The sequence below is a fragment of the Pristis pectinata genome, chromosome 7 (assembly GCF_009764475.1).
Source record: "Pristis pectinata isolate sPriPec2 chromosome 7, sPriPec2.1.pri, whole genome shotgun sequence".
Classification (NCBI taxonomy): Eukaryota; Metazoa; Chordata; class Chondrichthyes; order Rhinopristiformes; family Pristidae; genus Pristis; species Pristis pectinata.
Window position 1 is genome coordinate 19,625,930 of NC_067411.1, and position 16,925 is coordinate 19,642,854.

General features: G+C 43.2%; 3 protein-coding genes across 17 annotated transcripts in view; 1 reads left to right on the forward strand and 2 right to left on the reverse strand.

Annotated features, from left to right (window-relative positions):
- cenpu (centromere protein U) overlaps positions 1-8,730 on the reverse strand; it is a 32,217-nt gene extending 23,487 nt beyond the window's left edge. Inside the window, exons 1-2 of one of the 2 annotated variants that reach the window (XR_007956628.1) lie at positions 8,081-8,730; positions 1,978-2,062 (exon numbers count right to left, since the gene is read on the reverse strand). Coding sequence is in view for 1 of the 2 variants with exons in the window: in XM_052019683.1 (XP_051875643.1) it covers positions 1,978-2,025 (48 nt within the window). In the remaining variant the exon portion in view is untranslated. The remainder of the gene's footprint in view (positions 1-1,977; positions 2,063-8,080) is intronic. The other variant, XM_052019683.1, reaches the window with a different exon arrangement.
- Positions 6,249-8,648, forward strand: LOC127572510 (uncharacterized). The gene is made up of 2 exons (XM_052019869.1): positions 6,249-6,272; positions 8,028-8,648. The coding sequence occupies exons 1-2, from the start codon at positions 6,249-6,251 to the stop codon at positions 8,646-8,648; spliced, it is 645 nt and encodes a 214-aa protein (XP_051875829.1).
- A 4,450-nt stretch (positions 8,731-13,180) lies between the features above and the next one.
- The window catches only part of acsl1a (acyl-CoA synthetase long chain family member 1a), a 134,017-nt gene continuing 130,272 nt past the window's right edge, over positions 13,181-16,925 (reverse strand). For all 14 annotated transcript variants that reach the window (XM_052019612.1, XM_052019616.1, XM_052019615.1 and 11 more), the window contains exon 21: positions 13,181-14,907. In XM_052019612.1, coding sequence (XP_051875572.1) covers positions 14,767-14,907 — 141 coding nt within the window. In that variant the 3' untranslated portion in view covers positions 13,181-14,766. The remainder of the gene's footprint in view (positions 14,908-16,925) is intronic.

A 16,925-nucleotide genomic window follows, 5' to 3' on the forward strand; every position in this document is an offset into this window, starting at 1 on the left:
GTGCAACCTGTCCTTCTTGTACAGGTCACTCCCGCCCCAGAAAAGGTTCCAATGATCCAAGAACCTGAAACCCTGCCCCAGTTCCTCAGGCACTCATTCATCTTTTCTATCATCATTTTCCTGCCCTGACTAGCATGTGGCACCGGGAATAATCCAGAGATTATTACCTTGGAGGTCCTGCTCTTCAGCCTCTTTCCTAACTCCCTATACTCACGGTGCAGGACCTCTTCCCCCTTTCTACCTGTGTCATTGGTGCCAACGTGCACCACAACCTCTAGCTGCTCACCCTCCCCCTTGAGAATATTCTGCAGCTGCTCTGAGACATCCTTGACCCTAACACCTGGGAGGCAACACCCCATCCTGGTATCTTTTTCATGGTCACAGAATCTCCTATCTGTCCCCCTAACTATTGAGTCTTCTATCATCATTGCTCTGTCTGACTGTACCCTTCCCTGCTGAGCCACAGAGCTGGCCACAGTGCCACTGACCTGGCTGCTGCTGCTGTACCCTGATAGGTCATCTCTGCCAGCAATATCCAAAGGTGTATACTTGTTGCTGAGGGATAGGGCCACAGGGGAACCTTGCACTGACTGCTTACTCCCCTTACTTCTCCTGGTGGTCACCCATCTATCTGAAGCCTGTACCCTGGGTGTGACCACCACTTTTTATTTCCATTTCCAATATCTGCAAATCTTTTGACTCTCAATCTATTTTACAGCTGTCGATTGAAGGATGAATTTTGTTCCAAACACCCAGAATAACTATTCAAAATAAATGTCATGGGATCTTTTAATTCCATTTGAGAGCAGACATGGCCTTGGAGAAGAGCTTAGAAAACAGACCAGATAATCTCTGTAGACTTGAAAAGAAATTCTAACTCATAGCCCCACAAAATTCATTTTCTTTTTAAAAGAAAGCATATTTTAGAAAATTATCTTTTTACGGAGACCTTTAAGCAGTCCCAGTCCTTTAACAGGCATAAGCAATCCCCACAGCCAAACACCAAACTGACTTGCTTATTTAAATACCCTTCTACCTCTATTAGGAAGTAGCTCTGGGTACTCATTTAAATGGCAACCTAAAAATTAATTCATACCAGCAAAGCTGTCCACACTGTCACAACCATATTTTTTTTATTAGTCAATCATTTATCAGGAGAGTAAAATGGGTAGCTTGAAGCATGACTATTATGTCCAGGAATCAAATTATAAAAAGTGGGTAAATGTTAACTACTTAGGTTACAGGTCTTCGAAATGAAATATTGAAAGGGAATATTGAAAAGGGAAAGGCTCTTTACTGGAATCAGAGAGAGGGAAATCACGAAGCCATAACAATGCCTAGTTTAACAAGCTTTCAAACACAAGAAAATCAAAGGAGTAGCCCCTTAAGCCTGCTTTGCCATTCAATATCATGTATGATCACGTACATGAAATTTAAAAAAATACCATGACCAAGCAACTGACAGCCCTTTTATTTGGCATATACACATATGATGGAGCTCCATGATACCATACAGAAAGGGCATAGATAGAGAAAGGATGTAACAAGTAACCACTTCACCTTTGCAGGGTCTGAAGAAGGAGCACCAGCCACAGGGAATGCCTTGTAAAGTCATGAAAAATATTAACTTCCCAAACAAATTCCAGCTTTTTAAAAAAAATACTATTACCCCAAATTATCTATACATCAAAAACTCATTTTGAGTTTTCTTTAACGCTGAATGTTAATAGAATTTCATTGTCATGACTGTTAGCAATCAGAACTGCAACATGCAGTGTCATATTTAAATATGAACTATGTTACTATGTGTATGTTTGTGCATTTGAATACTATAAAGAGCATTGTATATTTGATGAATTAGCATTATTCTATTTGGCACCAAAATAACAAGGTAGGGACTTAATATGGTATGGTATATCAAATACAGCAATAAAACACTGCAAGTTTCAGCACCTCAAGCCTTTTATTTTGCATTACCTGCAAATTAGATCCTTTTGAAGTGGAAGTAGCTTTTCCTTTTCTCATTATTGATTGCCTCAGATGTTGTACATCAGGATAAAATCTATAAAATGTAAACAAAGTAAAAAGAAAAAGTGGGTCAGATTCCCAAAATTACAGTCATGCATGTTAACAGGTTAGAATCAGGTTTATTATCACCGACATATGTCGTGAAATTTGTTGTTTTGCGGCAGCAGTACAGTGCAAGATGTAAATAAGAACCGACATGAAGTAATTTTCTGACTCAAATTAGAGACACAGACGACTCACTCATACAATTTCTCTCTCTCTCGTGCACGTGTACACGTACACACACACACACACACACACACACACACACACACACACAGAGTCAGCCATGGATCTGGAGTTAGAACCCCATCTCTAAGTCAGGAAGTTATTTTTCACAGAATATTCCATGGATTTGAGAGCAGGCTGACACACCACTTCAGTCTCAAGTACAGCACTAGTAGAATAGTTTTCTCTTGTCTGAGAGAGCAAACCAAAGTCCATATGCCATCTTAGGTGGGTGGAAAAAAATAAAAAGAGACCAATTCAAGAGGAAAAAAAAGTTATCAAGTATATCCAGCTAACAACATGAGAAATTGGAAGAAGAATAGACCTTTTGGCCCTCGACATCATTCATTTGTGGTTGATCTTCTACCTCAGCACCATTCCCTCATCTCCTGATTCCCTTAATATCCATAAATATATCAAATCTTTGATTTGAATAAACTCTGTGACCAAGTCCCACAGCCCTCTAGAGAATTTCAAAGATTCACCACCCTTTGTGTGAAGAAACTTGTCCTATTTTAGACTGTGATCCTTACTTTGAGATTCCTCAACAAGGGGAAAACAGCCTCCATTGAACATAGAACAGTACAGCCCAGGAACAGGGCATTTGGCCCACAATGTTGCGCCAAACTAATTAAATTAGTAATCAAATGCCCAACTAAACTAATCCCTTCTGTTTGCTCAGTGCCCATATCCCTCCATTTCCTGCACATTCATGTGCCTATCTATGAGCCTCTTGAACACCTCTATTGTATTTGCCTCCACCACCATCCCTGGCAACACATTCCAGGCACTCACCACTCACACACCTCCTTTGAACTTATCCCCTCTCACCTTAAATGCATGCCCTCTGGTATTACACATTTCAACCCTGGGAAAAAGACCCCAGCTGTCTATCTATGCCTCTCAATCTTCCCTCAGCCTCCACCGCTCCAGAGAAAATAACCCAAGTTTGTCCAATCTCTCCTTATAGCACATGCCCTCTAATCCAGGCAGCAACCTGGTAAACCTCTTCTGCACTCCCTCCAAAGCCCACCACATCCTTCCTGTAATGGGGCGACCAGAATTGAATGCAACAGTCTAGATGCAGCCTAACTAGAGTGTTATAAAGCTGCAACATAATTTCCCAACTCTTGAACTCAGTTCCTCAACTAATAAAGGCAAGCATGCCATTCACCTTCTTTACCACCCTATAGCCACTTTCAGGGAGCTATGATCTTGGACCCCAAGATCCCTCTGCACATCAACACTGTTAAGGGTCTTGACATTAACAGTGTACAGTCCCTTTGCATTTGATCTCCCAAAGTGCAACACTTCACATTTGGCTGGATTAAACTCCATCTGCCATTTCTCTGCCTATATCTGCAACTGATCTATATCCTGCTGTATCCTCTGGCAGTCTCCTATGCTATCCACAACACTACCAACCTTCATATCGTCTGCAAATTTACTAACCCACCCAGCTACGTTTATTTATATATATTTATATATATTTATATATAAATCTTTTCCCATTCTTCAAAACTCTAAAGAACACAGGCATAATCAATTCAGTCCTTTCTCATCAGTAAATCCACCATCTCAGGACTAGTCTGATGAATCTTCGCTGCACTCCCTCTATGGCCAGTATAAAATTTTTTTTAGGTTAGGAGACAAAATCTGCACACAATTCTCCAGGTACAGTCTCATTAAGACACTACATGACGAGGATTTTACAATTTTCAATGAGATCTCCTCTGATTCTTCTAAATTCTAGCAAATATAAACCCAGACATTCAATTCTCTCTTCATGTGGCACTCACTCCTACCATTCCAGGAATCAGTGTGGTGAACCATTGCTGCAAGAACATCTTTCCTCAGCTAAGGAGGCCAAAACTGCTCATAATACTCAAGGAGTGGTGTCATCAAGGCTCTGTACAATTGCAGAAAAAACATTCCTGCTCCTCTACTCAACTCCTCTCACTATGAAAGCCAACAAATGATTCGTTTTCTTAAATTCCCTGAAAGTGGCTGCAGAAATTGATAGGGTGGCAAAGAAGGCGTATGACATGCCTGTCTTTATTAGTCGAGGCACTGAGTTCAAGAGTCAGGAAGTTTTGTTGCAGCTTTGTAAAACTCTGGTTAGGCCGCATCTGGAGTATTGCATTCAATTCTGTTCACCTCATTACAGCAAGGATGTGGAGGCTTTGGAGAGGGTGCAGAAAAGTTTTTACCAGGATGCTACCTGGATTAGAGGGCAGGTACTATAAAGAAAGGGTGAACAAACTAGGGTTGTTTTCCCTGGAGCAGCAGAAGTTGAGGGGAGACCTGATAGAAGTTTATAAAATTTTGAGAGGCATAGACAACCGGTATCCTTTTTCCCTGGAATCAAAATATCTAATAAGAGGGCATGCATTTAAGGCAAGTGGGGGAAAGTTCAAAGGAGACGTGAGGGACAATTTTTATTTATTTTACACACACACATACACACACACACACACATACACACACACACACACACACAGAGTGGTGGGTGCCTGGAATGCACTGTCAGGACTGGTGATGGAAGCAGATACGACAGGCGTTTAAGAGGCTCTAAGATAGGGATGTGAATGTGCAGAGAATGGAGGGATAAGGACCATGTGCAGGCAGAAGGGATGAGTGTAATTAGGCATCATTAGTTTAATTAGTTTGGCACATCATGGGCCGAAGGGCCTGTTCCTGTGCTGTACTGTTCCATGTTCTAAACCACCTGCTACATCCAGGTACTTACTTTCATTGACTGAGGCACAAAGACACCAAGCCCTTGGTGCACTTCCCCCTTTCCTAATCCATCACCTTTCAGATAATAATCTGACTTCTAGTCTTTGCCACCAAAGTGGATAACCTCACACCTATCCAGGTCATACGGCATCAGCCATACATTTGTCCACTCACTCATCTGTCCAAACTTCTCTGTATTCTCCTCACAGGTCACATTCCCACTCAGCTTTGTGCTGTCTGCAAACCTGGATATCTACATTTAATACCTTCATGCAAATTATTAGTACATATTCTGAGTGGCTGGGTCCAAGCATTGAACCTTGCAGTACCCCACTAATCACTACCAGCCACTTGGAAAAACATCCACATAAATAGTTCCTACAAACAGTTCCTTCCCAAATTTTCTATCCTTTACTATTCCTTAGCTTAACCCAAATGGATTACAATTCTAATACTCTGAAGAGCCAAGGTTGCTTCTGCCCACAGCCACTGTGTTCTTGTTTCACTCCTTCCTGAATTCCACGAGGATTCCATCTAACTAGTTTAAGCCCTTCTCTATAGCACCAGCAAACCCCTCCTCGATATATGTTCTGGTCCTGCTGACGTGCAACCCATCTGACTTGTACAGAGAAACAAAAGACTGCAGATGCTGGAACCTACATGAAAAACACTATTGATGCTGGAGGAACTGCAAGGTTGCAAGGTTGCAAGTTGGAAAATGAGGTGCTGTTCCTCCAGTTTGTGCTTGGACTTCCCCTGGCAGTGAGGAGGCCGAGGACTGACATATCTGTGATGGAGTGGGAGGAGGAGTTGAAGTGACTGGCAATGGGAGGATGCAGATCGTGGTTACAGACGGAGCACAGGTGTCCTGCAAATCAGTCACCTAGTCTATGTTTGGTCTCACCAATGTAGAGGAGACCACACTTGGAGCACCGAATACAGTAGATGATATTAAGGGAGGTGTAGATAAATCTCTGTCTCACCTGAAAGGACTGTTTGGGTCCCGTGATGGAGGTGGCGTAGGGGCAGGTGTTGCACCTATGGTGGGAACAGTGGAAAGTCCCCAGGGTGGGAGCGGGATAGGTGGGGAGGGAGGAGTGAACTAGGGAGTCGTGGAGAGAGCAGTCCCTGCGAAAGGCAGAAAGGGGTGGGGTGGGGAGGGGAAGATATGCTTGGTGGTGGGGTCCCTTTGGAGATGGTGGAAGTGGCGGAGAATGATGTGTTGGACACATAGGCTGGTAAGATGAAATGTGAGGATGGGGGGGGGGGGGGGGGGGGGAGACCCTATCCCTGTTGGGTCTGGGAGGGGTGGTGGTGAGAGCAGAGGTGCAGGAAATGGCAGAGATGTGGGTGCAAGCTCTCTCAGTAGCGGGGAAGCCACAGTTGAACATCTCGGATGTCCTAGAGTAGAAAGCCTCATTGTGGGAGCAGATGCGGCGGAGGCAGAGAAATTAAGAAAAAGGAATAGTGCCCTTGCAAGAGACAGGGTGGGAGGAACTGTAATCGAGGTAGCTGTGGGCATCAGTGGGTTTGTGGCAGATGTCGGTGGATAAGGAATCTCCTGAGATGAAGATGGAAAGATCAAGAAGGAGAGAGAGGTGTCAGAGACAGTCCAAGTGAATTGGAGAGCGGGGTGTACAGATCCTAACTGCCGAGGAAAAAGTCCCAAAGTCTCATCAATCTACAGCCCTCCCTCCTCATGGTAGCATAGGGGGCGGCAGAGTAGCATAGGGGGTGGCATGGCAGCATAGCGGTTAGTGTAATGGTATTACAGCACCAGTGACCTGGGTTCAATTCCCACTGCTGCCTGTAAGGAGTTTGTACGTTTTCCCCGTGTCTGCGTGGGTTTCCTCCGGGTGCTCCAGTTTCCTCCCACATTCCAAAGACATACAGATTAGGAGCTGTGGGCATGCTACGTTGGTGCCGGAAGAGTAGCAACACTTGCGGGCTGCCCCAGCATGTTCTTAGCAACGCAAAAAGACACATTTCACTGTGTGTTTCGATGTACATGTGACTAATAAATAAATAAATATACCATCTCTCCAACCACATACTCATTTGGTCTAGGCTTCTTTTCCTCTACATGCTATCATGTAGCAATGGATTGCCTATTGAGATTACTACCTTTAAATTTCTGTGTTTTAATCTCTTTCCTAGCTCCTTAAAAATATTCTTGCAGAATATCATTCCTTCTTTTACCTACATTGTTGGTACCACCTTCTGGTTCCTCACACTCCCCTTTCAGGATGTTCTGTTACTGTTCAGCAAGACCCTTGGCCCTGGCTCATTATCTTCAAATCTTTAACTCTGTTTCTTTTGTCTCTCCACAGATACTGCCTGACATGTTGAGCGTCACCAACACTTTTTTATTTTGAGTTTTTTTCTAGTGCCCTGGCCACAAGTTATCCTTCAGTCAACCTCACTAAAGAAGGTGATCTGGTCATATTACAGTTTGTTGGGAAACTGCTGTGAGCAAATTGACAGTGGTACTTTATATGTTATAACAATGAATAAACTTCAAAAGCTAGTCATTGGATGTAAACCATTTTGGGAGTTTCAGAGTTACTGGGTCATACAGTACAAACCCAGTATATCCATGCCACCTATCAAGCACCAATCTATACTAATCCCATTTACCAGCACTTGGTTGGTACTTTTCTATGCCTTGGTGATTCAAGTACTTGGCGAGATCCTTCTTAAATGTCGGAATCGGGGACAAAAACAAACGAGCTGCTGGAGGAACTCGGCGGGTCAGGCAGCATTTGTGGAGGGAAATGGGCGGTCGACGTTTCGGGTCGAGACCCTCCATCCGGACTGACGTCCTGGCGAATCTCCTCTGCAACCACAAACAACCTTGAGAGGGCCCAGAGCGCCCTTCAGCGTTCATTGCCACCATCACCACAGGTCTTAGTTTATTCGTAAACGCACGTCTGTCGGAAGTGCAAACGCTGATGCACCGAACGGCTGCCCCCCGGGATCACTGAGCCCAGCAGTTTACCATCAGCGGGGGTAAAGTACCGGCGGAGGCCGGCCGTGCAGCACTCACCTGGCAGGCAGCACCGCCTATTGTCTCCGCGACTCCTCAGCGCCCGGTGCCCGCCGTCCGTCCGGCGACTCCTCAGCGCCCGGTGCCCGCCGTCCGTCCGGCGACTCCTCAGCGCCCGGTGCCCGCCGTCCGTCCGGCGACTCCTCAGCGCTCCGTCCCCGCCGTCCGTCCGGCGACTCCTCAGCGCTCCGTCCCCGCCGACTCCTCAGCGCCCGGTGCCCGCCATCCGTCCGGCGACTCCTCAGCGCTCCGTCCCCGCCGTCCGTCCGGCGACTCCTCAGCGCCCGGTGCCCGCCGACTCCTCAGCGCCCCGTCCCCGCCGTCCGTCCGGCGACTCCTCAGCGCCCGGTGCCCGCCGACTCCTCAGCGCCCCGTCCCCGCCGTCCGTCCGGCGACTCCTCAGCGCCCCGTCCCCGCCGTCCTGTCCCCGCCGATTTTTCCCGCCAACAAAACAAACCGCCGCCGGCAGCCGGGCTGCACCATCAGAAAGGAGGGTCCGGAAAATACAGGGGAGTGCTCGGGAGCAAGTAAAGCAACGGCAAAGCCTTATTATCAAATAAAAGCTTAAAACATTACTACTCTAAAACTATTCCTTAAGAGCAAATCTCGAAAGGAGTTATAAGTATTCCGAATAATTATGTTCTATCTGCTGTCTGCCCCGTTTCAAATCCTTGACGTACTGGAACTGTATTGACATTGACAAAGGCGCCACTGGCGCCCCCTGTGTCCAGGAGGATGAAACGCATCTGGAGCATTTTTTTGGAGAATTCTTTATTTTAAACAAAATAAACTTTATTCATAATAAAAGAAACTATATACAATAATAAAACTGTTCAAACCTTTACATTCGTATATAGTTCCATTCTTAGTGTTACTTTTTATATATAAAAACACAGCACCGATGCCACTCGTGAGACTCTCTGGGGTGATACCCCAATCCCATATTTACAATATTTGAGGTGCTTCCTCCCCTGACCCTGCCCCTCCCTCTCCTGTGGCAGAAGAACCCTAAACTGTAGTCCTTCCCCACTGAGCTCTTGCGTTGTCTGCACCCAGCTTCAGTGCGTCCTTCAGCACGTAATCCTGCAGCCTGGAATGTGCCCGTCCGCAGCATTCCGCTACGAACATCTCGCAGTGCTGGGAGACCAACAATTTTTGGGCAGACCAAAGGGCGTCTTTCACCGAGTTGATGACCTTCCAGCAGCAGTTGATGTCCATCTCTGTGTGCGTCCCCGGGAACAGCCCGTAGATCAGAGAATCCTCTGTTACGCAGCTGCTGGGGATGAAACATGACAAGGACCCTTGCATCTTTCGCCACACCCTCCTTGCAAACCCACAGCCCGCAAAGAGGTGGGCGACCGTCTCGTCTCCAGCACAGTCCTCCCAGGGGCAGCGCACGCTGGGGGTGAGGCCCCAACCATGCAGGAGGGATCTGACTGGGAGGGCCCCTCTCACCGCCAGCCTAGCGAGGTCTTGGTGCTTGTTGGTGAGTTCTGGCGATGAGGCATTCTGCCAGATGGTCTGGACAGTCTGCTCTGGGAACCACCCCACAGTGTCCAGCAAATCCTTCTCCTGCAGTGTCTGCAGGATGTTCCGTGCTGATCACTTTCTGATGGACTTATGGTCCAAGTTATTGGTCCAAAAGAACTTTTCCACGAAGGACAGGTAGTACGGCAATGTCCAGCTGACTGGGGCGTTGTATGGCCATGGGGCCAGGCCTATCCTTCGCAACAGCTGGGACAGGTTCTTGGAGATCTGGGATCACTGGCAATGACAGCATTTATTGCCCATCCCCAATTGCCCCTGAAAAGGGGCTTTCTTAAACCACCAGCTTGTGAAGGTCCACCCACCGTTACGTTTGGGAGGGAGCTTTGAGGATTTGGACCCTGCGGTGATGAAGCAACTGTGAGATATTTCCTCATCAGGATGGTGTGTTTCCTGTAGGTGTTTCTGTCCCTTTCCCAATTGACAGTAGGAGTCAGGGTTGTCACAGCAGCCTGGGAGAGTGAATTTTGTGGATGGTACACATGAGCTATCTTGGAGGGCATGAATGTTTGGGAGATAGTTAATTGGGTGCCAAATAAATCAGCTGCTTGGCCTTTGATGGTATCAAGCTTCCTGAGGTCATTAAAGCTGTACTGATCCAAGTAAGCATCCCATTACCTTCCTTTTAGAAGTGGACGGGCTTTTAGTGTCAGGAAGTGAATCACTCTTCACAAGATACCCAACCTCTGACTTGATCTTGTAGCCACAGTATTAAGTTGGCTGATCCAGTTAAGTTTATGGTTAATGGTCACCCTCAGGATGTTAAATGTTAAGGGCAGTGGGTTAGACTTTCTCTTATTAGGGATGGTCATGACCTGACACATTTGTGGCATAAATGCTACACCACCTCTCAACCTACCTGGGTCTTGCTGAATGCAAGCATGGACTGCTTCATTTGCCAAAGAGGTGCAAATGGATTGAACATTATACAATGGTAATGAACATCACCACTTCTGACCTTACGATGGAAGGAATGTCTTTGAAGAAGAAGCAAAAGATGATTTGGACTAGAACACTACCCTGAGGAACTCTGAATGATATCTGGGACTGGACTGACTGACATTGAACAACCACACCAACCATTGATACCCATTGACTTCAAAAACAGAAAATGCTGGAAACACTCAGCTGGTTAGGCAGTATCTGTGGAAAGAGAAACAGAGTTAATGTCTCTGTTTGAAGACCTTTTGTCAGCATGGTAGCAGAGATCAAAACAAGTTAATTTTAAGCTGTAGAGAGGGTGGGGAGAATATTTCTGAGAAAACAGAATATTTCATAGGGCGAGGCCAGGGTTGCTGCAGGGATAAGTTATAGAGGTCATCCAGTCAACAGACTAATGGGAGCAGTAACAGAGAGAGAAAATGAAGAAAAGCTGTGAAATGAGGGCAATTAGAGAGTGAGAACACAGAGGAATGTAAAGGGTTGCAAAGCGTAGGGCTGTGGGATATGCCCAGCAAATCAAGGAAAGCTAATGGAGGGAGAAAGACCTAATCAATATCATAGAAGGATGAATCACAGAAGTGGTCAGTTCTGATACAGACAGAGAAAGTGGGATTCAATACTGAGTTTGGAATTTTGCTGTTTTTTATTTCAAATTTCCATCCTCTGTGGTTTTTCTGATTCCTTTTGACTTCAGTTTTATATGGGGTCATTGATGTGAAAGAGAGTCAATTGCTACCTCGATGTCAAGAGCAGTCTCTATCACCTCACCTCTGGAATTCAGCTCTTCTGGTCCATGTTTGAACCAAAGCCTGAAGCAAAGTAGTCCTGCCAAAACCTAAGCTGGGCATCAGTGAGCAGATTATTGGTAAGTGCTGCTTGATAGAATTGTCCACGACACTTTCCATCATGTTAGACTGATTGGGCCTTAATTAGTCAGATTGGATTGGTCCATCATACCAAAGCAATTTTTCGTATTGTTGGGTAGCTGCCAATATTGTAACTGCAAATTGTGAGCCATTTTGGGCCCTGTATACAAGGAAGGATGTGCTGGCCCAGGAGAGGGTTCAGAGGAGGTTCACAAGAATGATGTCAGGAATGAAAGCCTTAACATATGAGGAGCATTGATGTCTCTGGGCCTGTACTCTGGAGTTCAGAAGGATGAGGGGGGGATCTCATTTGAAACCTACTGGATACTTAAAGACCTGGAGACTGAAAGGCCTGGATAGATTGGACATGGAGAGAATGTTTCCATTAGTAGGAGAGTCTAGGATCCGAGGGTGCAGCCTCAGAATGAAGGGACATCCCTTTAAAACTGAGATGAAGAGGAATTTCTTCAGCCAGAAGGTGGTGAATCTATGGAATTCATTGCCACAGAGGGTTGCGGAGGCCAAGTCATTGGGTGCATTTAAGGCAGAGAGTGATAGGTTCTTGATTGGTAAGGGGGTTAAGGGTCATGGGGAGAAGGTGGGACATTGAGGTTGAAAAAAAATCAGCCATGATTGAATGGCGGAGCAGACACAATGGGCTGAATGGCCTAATTCTGCTCCTATACTTTATGGTCTAACTATACAGGAACAGCTTGGCTGGAGGTGCAGCTAGTTCTGGAGTGGTCTGCAGTAAACAACTGGTACATTTTTCATTCCCATACTTAGTCTTTGCTGCTTCCAGTGCTCTCAGCCATTTTTTCTTGTCATGGAGATTGATTCCAATTAGCTGAAGACTGCCATCTTTGAGATTGCGGATCCCAGGTGGAAGCAGAGATGGATCCTCCATTCAACACTTCTCCCAGAACACGGCTGAAGTATTTGAAACCTTGTCACATGCACTCACAATTGCCTTCATTGAAGATGGTTCTACTCTTGATGCTTCCTCCTCCTGTTAGCTGTTTAATTGTCCACCACAGTTCACAACTAGACTGCAAAGCTTCAATTTGATCCATCCTTATATTATTTCCTCATGACATAAAAGCAGACCATTTTGGCCCATCGAGTCTATAATGTCCCATAGAGCAATCCCATCTTCCCCACCCCCCCAAATACAGTTCCCCCCATTCCCATCAACTCCTCCCAGCAGTACCAAATGCACTAGGGTCATACAGGCTACCCATATTGAGTGGCCCCAACTTCCAATCCAGGAAGACGAAACAGGGTCAATGCACGTGGGTCTGAGCAAACTGAACAGCACCCAGTAGAGGATCAAATATTCCAGGGTTATTTCAATGCACAGTCAGGTCATTGAAATAACATGCTCCATATTCAGGAGGACCAAATGCTCTGTGGTATAATACCCATTTATTCAACAATAAGCAAATTGGGTGGTCTTCAGTTTTTGAAGGATTGAGTGGGCTTATAGAGTTTGTGAATTAAAGTGACAGGAAGAACTGGCAGCAGAGGCATGAAGGAGAGATGAACAACAGAACAAGTGTGGCAGGGAAAAACAGACCAATAAAATGCACTCTAACAATAACTTGGTACGACAATGGCAGGTAATGGAGCTGGGTTGATTCAGCATTGCATCACGGCTCAAGGCAATACAATGTCACAGAACAACAAAATAATATGCCAAAATACAATTGTAAAATCCTAATAAATGAAATGTGACTGGATGCAAAACTTTTATTATCAATATATTTAATATATAATGGTTGGTTCAACAAGACATTGAGGTCAACATGATCCATGAACAGCACCATTTCAAATAGCAATCCTATATATATCATTTGTTCCCTTACATTATAACTTGAACTAATTAAACACTTCCTTTCATTTGTGCATTAATGTTTCAAGAAGAGTGTGGGGAAGGCAAAGTATTTGAATGAGCATTGGTTAATTACTTCAGAGCACGTGGTGTGTAACTTACACCCACCTTTGGAGGCACATAAATATATATCAATTATCTGAAATAAAAGCAGAAAACTTTGGAAATACTGAGCAGGTCAGGCAGTATCTATGGAGACAGAGAGAGACAGAGACAGAGACAGAGACAGAGACAGAGAAAGTTAACATTCCAGATCAATGACCTATCATTGGAATTCATAAAAGGTGATAATGGTTCTAATGAAAGGTCATTAATAGAAAGATTAACTCTGTTTCTCTTTCCAATATACCGTGTGACTTGCTGAGAATTTCTAGTGTTTTATTTCAGATTTCCAGAATCCACCCATTTTTGGATTAAAAATTTGTTAATGTGGGCTATTTCAGAAATTATAAGAGGGAAAATTAATCTGTTTTCCCCCTCAAGGAATGGAATGTCAAATCCTTCAGGAGTAGGAACATGTATGAATAAAGACTTTTTGGTGTAAAGAATGTAATCATTTAGCCAACAAGTTCCAGCTACTTAGTTGTCATACTACATGCACTAGCACAACACAATATACTGCATGCTCCCAAATGAGTGAAGGAACTAAAGTCCAGAATTATAGATGTTCATTTGCAAATACCTTAGTGACTGCAAGCTTGCTAAGGGTGCGAATATGCCACCTATGAAAGAACTAGCTACCTACTGTATGGAGAGGTTGTGGGGACAATGATAATGTACCACTTGAGTGTGCAAGTTGGGTTATGTAACATATTTCATAAGGTGGCTATATCCAACTCATTTTGACACAGCAAGTTTTTTTGGTGAGTAATGCATCATGTTTCGAGCAGTGATGAACAAAAATACAGAAAACATGCCTATTATTTTTATTTTACTGACAATTTTGCAAATCCTCTTTTGGTTCTGTGTACAAAAACATCTACAATGTCAAGCCTTTTTAACAATCAAATATCAAACCTCAGGACAATATAAATTAAATATGTAATCTTGTTAAAGCTTTCAGTATTAATTTTCATTTCATTTTAGATATTTGTGCAACAGTTGCTGCATACATAGATATAAAAAGAATGTTATTCAATAGTGCATTTGTGACAACTGTACATCCTTCCAACCAAGTGCAACTTAATTTGTGCTTCCATTTCATTTCAAGTTTGCTATGCCATTCCCCCATGATAGAGATGAATGCTTCAAATATAAGGCATTTTGGAAATCAACAAATATATTTCAACAGTGATATGCTCTGATTTTTTTTTGGCTCATAAGGCTTGTTGTACAAAATATGAATATATTTATATATTCTTTTAGATCATTGCAAAGCATCAGTTATCATTATCCAATGAACAAGGACATTAATTAGATTTGCTTCAAAAACGTGCACCTGTTTATATAGTGTTTTTTGCGTAAAGTTCAGCAATTTGTGCACTAAAGAATTTTCTCAGTTCCACTCTCTTTGTCTTGAATGTTGGAGTCAAAAGACCACTTTGAACAGTTAGCATCTCAGGATAGAGATAAATGTCCTTCACCTATTCAAATTGAAGGAAATACATTATTAAACACATTGGGTCATTTCGACAATTTGATTCTAATGTAAATTCGTCATTTAACTTCTGTGATAATTCAGAGATAATTTACTTACCATCTTCCAAAATATTTCACCTCGTTCAAAAAGATCTATTCATATCAGTATTCTTCCTCTGTCCCTGGAGTTCAACTTTTTCCCACCAGGTGGTAATATTCTAACTTCAAGTTCATGTTGACTGTCTTTCATTTCCTCTTCAGTTAACTCTTGACCTTCTATATCCTTCCTTCCACCCAAAGCACACTCCCAGTTTCCAAACCACTTTCTCCATTTTCCTCCCTTTTCTCTTTCTTCATCCACTTCCCACTCCCTTCCCTTTTTATTTTAAAATCTTACCCCTTGCCCATTCATACTCTCTTCTCCTACCTCCTCCTCATACCCAAGTACTGCTGTTAAGGACCAGGTCAATTTCCTCTGCTGGTCAGCAAGTTAATTGGCTACTGTAAATTACCCCTGGTGTGGCTGGATGGTAGGAGAATCAGTGGGAAGAATAGACATGGTGACAGGGAATAGGTAATAGGGTAATAAATTGGGGAATGGGATTGATAGGATTGCTCTAAGAGCTGGCATTGACTGATTAGGCAGAATGGCCTCCTTTGATGTTGTAAGAAATACTCAATATACAATAATAAAAGTATAATAATGCAGCATTGCAATACTGTTCATTCTACTATTAGGAGTGAGTGTAACCACAGTACACTGTATCTGCAAAGACCTAAATGATTAGAGTACACTCTAAAATTCTGTAAAGTATATATATAAAAAAAACAAATTTTCCCGAAGGCTGGGTGGGTTGAGATCCTATTGGGGGGAAGGAAATAGAACTTTTCAATGCTCCAAAGTTGCCATCTCAAGAAAAACAGAAGCATCCCTTACTTTACTCAATATAGAAGAGATGGTGTATTGGATAAGTAGCAGCTCATCAGGATATTCTCAACTCCCACTGACTCCAATTTCTTATAAACAAGAGAATAGTGTTTCAGTTTTTACAGAAAATGAACCAGCTGAAGTATGGACTGTGAGGCCCAAACCACTGGTTGAGTTGTTTTAGTACTTCCACGATGGCTCAATATCTAATATTTATGACAGGTTATTAGGAATGAGTAAGGTTCCACTAGATAAAATTAAAAACACTTGGGAACAAGATTTGCAGATGTCAATTTCTGAGGAAACTTGGAATGAAATTTTTAAATAGGTTAATACTTTGTCACTATGCGCCCGTCATTCTCTCCTTCGATTTAAAGTGGTCCATAGAGCTCACTTGTCTAAAGATAAACTATCCCGTTTTTATTCTGATATATCTCCTTACTGTGACAAATGCAATAATGGAGAGGCTTCTTTAATTCACATGTTCTGGATGTGTCAGAGTCTTAAAAAAATATTGGACAGAGGTGTTTCAAACTTTTTCTGTACTTTTTAAAATAGATTTTAAACTTAATCCTTTGACTGCATTATTTGGGATCGTTGGAGAAAAAGATACAACTTTGAATGCTTCTGATCTACATATTCTGGCTTTTATTTCTCTTATAGCCAGGAGTGCTGTGTTACTTAAATAGGAGGAAGTTACTCCGCCTACTCATGCTCAATGGTTACGGGACGTTATGTCATACCTGAATCTAGAGAAGATCCATTGTTCAATTCTTGAATCTAACTTAGACTTACAAACCCTGCGGGGACCTTTTTTGAATGATTTTCAAAACCATTGATTTGGTGACTAAAATGCAGACATTGGCTGACATTGTTACGTTTCAAGGGTTTTTCCTTTTTTTTATTAAACAGCTTCGGTTTTTGGTAGTGGGAGTAGATTTATTTTTTTATAATATTCCAATTTTTTCTTTATTAACTATCACATGTGATTATTAATTTAGAGTATTGTGATCCTAAGTATGATTTAACACAATGTATTCAGTAGGATTTTTACCCTCTTTTTTGATGCGTGTACTCTGTATTTCTTTTTCGTGG

Excerpts from the sequence above, each read along its gene's own strand:
- LOC127572510 (XM_052019869.1), top strand. The coding sequence starts at position 6,249 with ATGATGTGTTGGACACATAGGCTG. Across the intron at positions 6,273-8,027 it reads TGTGTTGGACACATAGGCTG|TTTACCATCAGCGGGGGTAA; the intron begins GTAAGATGAAAT and ends TGAGCCCAGCAG.